This window comes from Glycine max, chromosome 12 (genome assembly GCF_000004515.6).
Source record: "Glycine max cultivar Williams 82 chromosome 12, Glycine_max_v4.0, whole genome shotgun sequence".
Taxonomy (NCBI): domain Eukaryota; kingdom Viridiplantae; phylum Streptophyta; class Magnoliopsida; order Fabales; family Fabaceae; genus Glycine; species Glycine max.
In genome coordinates, this window is record NC_038248.2 from 21,853,603 (window position 1) to 21,861,512 (window position 7,910).

A 7,910-nucleotide genomic window follows, 5' to 3' on the forward strand; every position below is an offset into this window, starting at 1 on the left:
TGTTATAAAACATCTGCAAAGAACCTAAAACATTAACACAAGGAGCCTCGTATGCAGAAATGCTTTTTGAATGGGAAAATATATGTTTAAGATTTTAGAGAGTTTCTTCTAAATTATAAAAGTGACTCATGATATTTTATAAGTTCTTTTTTAACTTTTTTCTATATATTTAGTGAACAAACTTGCCAAAACAAAATTTTTATTAACTTCTTTCAATAAATTTCGCTGAGACATACTAAATCATTTCTTATTTAACAAAAGCTCGAGTTAAGTAGTTTTATCGCAGAAAGAAAAACAGTTTAAGTAGTTTATGTGTCATGATACTAAACAAAAATGCAACTAAAGTAGTTTATCTACATCCCAATAACAACTTTACATAACTCAAAAGGACTTTTTTTTTAATGCTAATCTACCAATTGCACACTTTATGTCTTTACATCCATACTTTGATGAACACATCAAAATGAAAAACGCCTTAGTTAAGAATACACAAGTTCCAATACAAATTGATTCAAAGGAGGGAGGGGAGAGAACATTTTTCCATGATCACGTTTGAGGCCAGGTTACTCTAAGAATTCTTCTTCACCCAGCCTCTTACAAACCGCTCCATCTGGCTTATAGGAAATTTGGCTTCAGAGCAGGAACATAAACTTTCATATAGTTATTACATGCATGCAATAGTTAATCATAAAATAACAAGACCAATATCAACATAATCATAATATATGCCAAAGTCTACTATCTACATAATGGTACAACCTACAGTAGATCCCTAACAGCATGAACATTCAGAGCTGCACATAAGTGCCTATACAGTCTGAAATGAAATGTCCTCAAAATAAGAGAAGACACAACATGATGCAACATAGGAGGAAAATAGATAGTCTGTTCAGAGACTTGTCAATCTGCATTTCCTGCCTTCTCATCCTAGAACTTCCACTTCCATTAAGAGGGTTTGCAAACAAATTTGCATCTGAGATCCCAAAAATCCTTGTCAAGACCATCTCCCCAAACATATCAATCACAGTATTAAAGAAACTAGTCATAGAAGCACCTCCAAGATAAGGTAATCCATTGGTACCATAACTTCCATAAAACTGCTGATAATGAAATGGTCTTGATTGTGTCTGGAAATAACTTGGATGCAGTTGCTGACTAGGATGCGAAATCCGCGAGCGAGGAGAAGTTAACATAGCATTCAAGCTGCAAGGAGGTTGCCTGTGAGGTATTCCCAGGCTCATCTGAAGTTTCTTGGCATTGGATTCCGAGTTCGATGTTCCGCAGCCATAGAGGGGGACTACTGAAGTGTGAGAGATCTCTGATTTACAAACTGGGCATGTCTGCTGCTGGTACGGTTCAACAGAGGAGCTTTGGACATCAAGCCACTTGTATATGCATGGCCAGCAGTAAAGGTGGCCACAGAGAGTGACCACAGGGTCATGTGCTGATTCCATGCAAATGTTGCAATCAAAGCAATCATATTCACTAGTAGAGATTGTTGGCTCTGCTGAAATGGATTTTGATTTTTGCTTTAGTGAGACCTCCCCATTGGAGTCAAAGTATTTAGATTCCATGGAATTTTCTTCCCCAATTTACACCCTATTAAAGATTTCAAAAGTGTTAGAAAGATGTAATTGTGTTAAACAGAATAGATCTAGAAGTATAACAAGTGAGATCAGAGATCCAAATGAGAACTAAAACTAAAGAAAGATTCCTATTGATAATTTACGCCCAATGAGCATGTCAAAAAAGCTCTTTAATATTTGCAGGCAGATCCAAATGTTTGCATTTAACCTAGAAATTTATGATACTGTTCCAATTTGAAGTAACAACTGGGGATCACAAATCATATCTATTCACTCAGATGTGCCAAAGGTTTCTTCAAAACAAAAGTCACATACAAGTTTACAGATTTGGGTTATGCAGCAATGCATTCACAATATTAATTTCTTAAGAAATGATCATTTCTATGCATAGGATAGTATGCTAAAGAAACAAATTAATTTTGGAATTTCATCGTGGTAATCCACAGAACAAATTGACGTATTCATAGATCCTAGCACAACAACTTGAAAGAGCAAGTCTCTCATTTTGGAATAAACAAAATATCTAGATCGAAGAAATACCATTTACAAACAACTTTTAGTAAAGAACTTGCAAGAGACATAACTCTGTCAATAAAAACCTCTTTTCTTTTCCTTATGAAAATGAAAACAATGATTTAAGAAAGGAAAAACTAAACACAAATTTGGCTATTTCACGATTATTCATTACCACTTCCCAGTTTCCTATCCCAGAAACCCAAATTGAACAAAAACAAATGCAGATTCAATCCTCAAATACAGAGAACATTAAAGGAAACCTTAAAACGCCACCCCAGATGAAAATTCAATGCATGCAAACCATTTTAGAGGAACATCAAGAAACAAAAGCAAATACCCATGTGAAAAAAATCCAATTTTCATTCCAAAAAACATAACAAAAACGAAAATTCTCATTATTACACATCACAGCAAGAACGACAACAACGACAAACCAATAGATAAGAAAAAACGCACCTTTTACAAACTAAGGAAAATTCAAGTGCAAATGAAGAACGCAATGGATAAAAGGAAACAAGAGAAGAAGAAAAAAAGTGGTTTCAAAGGGAAAGAGAATTGTAATAGAAGAGAAAATGATTATGAGGGAAACAATGGACGAGAGTGAAATGTGGAAGAAGAAGATTGTGTTGCGGGAAAGAATGAGTGGGAATGTGGTGGTACCATGTATATATTTAATGTGTTTATACTAACCATTAATCGATAGAAATAAATGGCTTTGTTTGTTTCTGTTAATTAGTTTTTGTAACAGAAAAACAAATATCAAATATCTTCTAAATTGTAATGCCATTATATATATATATATATATATATATATATATATATATATATATATATATATATATATATATATATATATATATATATATAATATAACGCCATTTTTTTGTAATGGCATACAAAATCAAAATCTAAAAACTTCTAAAAAAACCAAAATAGTATATGCTGTAAAAGATAAATATCTTCTATTAGTATCATGTTTATATAAGATAGGATAGGATTTAAGTTGAACACTGTGAGTGTTATTATAAATTTTTTAACATTTATATATTATTGAATATTTATGAATGAAAAAAAAAATATTTTCTTCTAAATATTTAATATAATTTTATTTGATTTGAATCAAATTATTATTATTATAATTATTTTTTTCTATATTTTCATTACAAATGTATAATTAAAAGTTTGAATTTGAGATTATTAATAACACACTATTTTAAAATAATTAATATTTTAGTATTTTAAAAATCATATTAATTGATGTTTAGAATTTTTAAAGAGACATTTTCTTGTTATGTTTGTTTGAAAAATTAATTTCTTGTCCTAAATTTGTATAAGGTTGGTGTATTTCTTATTATAAATAATAAAATAAAAAGGAAAAAAAGTAAATAAAAAAGTTGGATAAAGAAAATCTTAACTAGTGAAAGATTAATACTATTATGTTTGATAAAACCAACTAATAAGTTGGTTAAAATCTTATAAGTTATGTATGTGTTTAATAAGTTATTTTAATTAATTTTTAATTTTTTTTTATTAGCTGAAAAATTTGTTTAACTATCATAAATAAGTTTTTTTAAATAGTTTTTTTTTAAACATTACTTAAAGTAGTATTTTTAAAAATGGTAGCTTTTAGCTTTGTATATTTTATTCTTTTTTATCCTTAAAATATTTATTAAATTTTCTTATTATTCTTTTTACATAAAATAAATATTTTTTTCCAAATTCCTCCTACACATTTTTATAATATATCATTTATTTTAACCATTGTACTATTTAATTTATTAATTAAATATTTAATTTATTACATTAGATTTATTTTATTTTCTATTTCTTTTTAAATAATTTTATATTAGATGATTGATTTTAACTATTGGACTAATTAAGATGCTAAAAGTATAATATTTACTTAGATGTATTTTTTTACATTATTTTAAACTTAATTGAAAATATTTTAAGATATAGCATAACATTAATAGTAGAAACATAATATGAAAAGAATGTAATAATTGAAACTAAAAATGTAACGAAAATAAAAAAATTACAAGAGTTTAAAATTAATTATATAAAACTAAAATTATAACACCTCAAAAATATTTTATCTATAAAAAAAATTCAAATTTATATAAAAATATAATATAAATATGTCCATTTTTGTTATTTTATGTTTTTTAGTTATTTTAACATATATTTTACTAAATATTTATGATTTAATAAGCCAGTTAAAAAGTTTCCAGCTTTCAACTACCAATTAATTTTTTAACTTACAACTAATTTTTTAGCTTTCTTGCTAACTTTTTAGCTATAGGTTTGCCAAACCTATAGCCTCTAGGAGCTAAGAAAATTGGAAGCTAGTTGAAAGCTTATAAGCTAATTAGTTTAATCCAAAGTGTTTAGTAAGACTAGCTAATAAGTTAACTTATAAATGTTAAGGCTATATTCAAAAAGTTAGTTGATAGCTAGAAGCTAAAAAACCAATTTATTAAATTATAAGTGTTCAGTAAAACTAGTTCTTGAAGTAACTAAAAAGTGTAACTAGAAAAATGGATAAATATATTAAAGATAGAAATGAAAGAAAATACAAAAAATTAAAAGTTTGTTTTAAAAAACACTACTTCAAGTAACATTTCAAAAAATGTCAAAAGTTATTAAGAAAGTTTGTTTACCGAATCGTCAAACAAACTTTTAAACAAGTTTTTTAGCTGGTAAAAAATGCTAGAAAGTAGAAACTAGCTGAATGTCTTGCTGAACATGGTCTAAATAACATAAAAAGACATTTAATATTTCTAATATTTAAATTTTATTTCTAATAACTTATCATCTTAAAAGTAGCACATATTTTTAAATTTTACTAATTGAATAGATAAAAATTATGCAAGGAATCAAATTAAGTCATATAATTATAAAAAATAATAATTCAATAAATAATTGTAAAGTTAATATGATTGAAATATTTCTTACCTTAAGAAATGGTGTTACAATCACAATTGAAGAGTTGATTATCATGTGCGTATAAGAACGTAAAATTAAATATAAGGATTTTAAAAAAAAAAACAAAAAAAAAAGATAAGAGAATTTTTAAATTGAATGAAAGAATAAATTTTTTTTAATAAAATAGTAAGGATAAAAGTGAGAAAAATAAAAAAAAAAGCTAATGCTTATATGTCATCTTATTTTCCTTAAACTTTTAAAATAAGTCTATATATCAAACAAACTCAAGTCAAAGTAACTTATAAGATACTCAAGAGAGCTTATAAGTTCATTAAGAGTCTTACTAAACATTAATTTATTATATTTTATCATGAGAAAGTCTTTTATCAGGTTAAGTTGTTGGTCCGAGTAATATTAGATCATTTTTTTTAGTATGGTGTCAAACTTATTTATATATTTTTTAAAAAATTAAATTATTATTTTTAAAAATCATGATAAATTTATATTAAATTTTCCCTTTTTAATGAAGTATAAATTTTTATATTAAATTTATGTTCCCTAGCTGTAATTTTTATGAATAAATTCAGATAAAATCACTGGAAATGACATGTTCTCTCTCCAAATGTTTAAGATTTGTCATTTTCTAATTTGAAAACTTTAACTGCCGCTGGCATCCTGGTATTGACACAAGGTTTCGCGCAACACTGCGTGTGTGACTGACTTCTTATCCGTCGACAGGAGATTCTACGTACATATATCTTTTTTCATATTAAAATTTAAAGTAAACTTTCAAAGTATTTTTTTACATAACTTTCTTTCAAAGTGTTTAAATACTAGTATTTAATTTAATTTCTTTATCATGATATTTTAAATTTTATTTAAAACTTCATTTTTTTAATTATACATATATTTTATACATCAATATGTACTGTTTAAAACTTAATTTTTCAATACATGAAACTTTTATAATTTATTTTTCTTTAATTCTATCTAAATTTCAAAATAACAACAAGAATTAACATATCCTTGATGCCTAACATTAAAAGCAGTGAGACTGATCTGAAACTGAAACTGAAACGTGCACGTAGTCGCCACAGGTTTTTCTATTCTATCGGTGCCTAAACAAAGTCAATCAATGGGTTCAAAACCATATGCAATCTTTGAAGAAATTTTAGGCAGTGTCCAACTTCCACCCCTTCAATCTTTTGAACTTATTACATGTGCACACCCTCTCCATTCATGAATCCTACATAAACCTCCCTCAATTTTAGAATTCCATTGCATGCGCACTCCTTCCGTTAGTAACGGTGTTAGTTTTGTTAACTTAAGTGGGCCCATTCGAGGCACATGGATTGTTTAATGAACTTTTTGGACAAAATTGCCATCATCTTCTTCCCAGCATACATTAAAAATGATTTTGCAAATTTGCTAATCAAATCTATAACTAAAGAGAAGTCTCGGGAAAAATCGATTGTGCCCATACCTAAAATGCTGTCACGTGACACTTTGGGTGGTTTTTTTTGGTCATTTTGTCTTTTCATTTTTTTCACATTTTTCAACTGTTACCGCCACGTGTCATTCTCTAATTGACGGATTTCAACTTTCCATTAAATTTCGTTTAATAATCTGGCTCAAATCCTGAATCTTCTCTTCCTTCATTTATCTCTTTCTCTTGCTCATTACTCTCTCTCTTCGTTAATCTTTTCTTTCTCCGGCTTTCATCCATTTTCTGTTTTCATTATTTTGATATTGTAATTCTATTTTCGTAAATAAATAGGTGTGGTTGTTGTTCTCAGCAAGTGTGTTACATCTTCGGCGGGCGCAATGGAGCAAGAGAATCGCAATATCAAAGGAGTGAGTTTGCTTCAAAAATTGCAATGTGTTGTGCGTGTTACATTTTCTGTTTTTGATACAGTTCTCTTTTCATCTTCATTCTATTTTTTGCGATTTTGGTTAGGGTTCTTTTTCTTTTTGTGGTTTGATTTTTGGGGCAGACTGCAGTAACAACGGCGGTGCTGAAGGTGACGGCACTTTGCCCATGCAAGGGTTGCAACAATAGGATTCACAGGGCGGTGTTGAAGAATAAAAATGTCTTTTTTTTTTATCTATTTATTGATTTGACATTATTTTTTGTTTGTGCTTTATTATTGACGTGTGTTGAAATGGTGTGGCGTAGGAGTTAATGACGTGGGTATAGATAGAGAGAGGGGGATGGTGATGGTGAAGGGCACGATGGATGTGGCAGCTTTGGCAAAGAAGTTGTCGGAGAAGTTAAGAGGAAGATAGAGGTTCTTCTATTTTGATTTAATTTAAATGGTGTTTATGTTTTTTTTGTCTGATTTTTTGTGGTTTGATTTTTGGGACAAACTACAGTTACAACAGCGGTGCTGAAGGTGACAGCGCTTTGCCCATGCAAGGATTATAACAATAGGATTCACAAGGCGGTGTTGGAGAATAAAGGTGATTGCGCTTTGCTCATGAAGTTGAGAATAAGAATACAAAGTTGCGTATTCTACTAGGACACCTTTCTGTTCTTGGTGGTTTATGTAAATATTATGTTGTCTGTATTAAATGCTTTTAAACATCTTCACAGGTACTTGAGATTCAACATTTATACCCCTAAATTTCAATTTTTTAAAACAAGTGCAGAAAATAAATTGTTGCTTTGTTGAATGGGGCGAAAAAATGAAGTTTTAAACAAGCGCATGTCTTCTTTCTACTCTCTCTTAGTTTGTGTTATTTTTTTGTTTTGTTTAATTATTATTATTATTATTATTATTATTATTATTATTATTATTATTATTATTATTATTATTATTATTATTATTATTATGTAGGCGTTGTTCTTCTATAGTTTCTTTGTTTGTTTTCTAATCAGAAGCC

At 28.2% G+C, this 7,910-nt stretch overlaps 1 protein-coding gene across 1 annotated transcript; it reads right to left on the reverse strand.

Annotated features, from left to right (window-relative positions):
* Positions 1 to 483: 483 nt before the first annotated feature.
* Positions 484 to 2,635, reverse strand: LOC100817526 (E3 ubiquitin-protein ligase RMA1-like). The gene is made up of 2 exons (NM_001253342.2): positions 2,559 to 2,635; positions 484 to 1,599 (listed from the first exon to the last, which is right to left on the reverse strand). The coding sequence occupies exon 2, from the start codon at positions 1,572 to 1,574 to the stop codon at positions 834 to 836; it is 741 nt and encodes a 246-aa protein (NP_001240271.1). The 5' UTR covers positions 1,575 to 1,599; positions 2,559 to 2,635; the 3' UTR covers positions 484 to 833.
* Positions 2,636 to 7,910: the final 5,275 nt, after the last annotated feature.

Bases quoted from the DNA above. Each gene is read 5' to 3' on its own strand.
- LOC100817526 (NM_001253342.2), bottom strand. From the start codon at position 1,574: ATGGAATCTAAATACTTTGACTCCAATGGGGAGGTCTCACTAAAGCAA.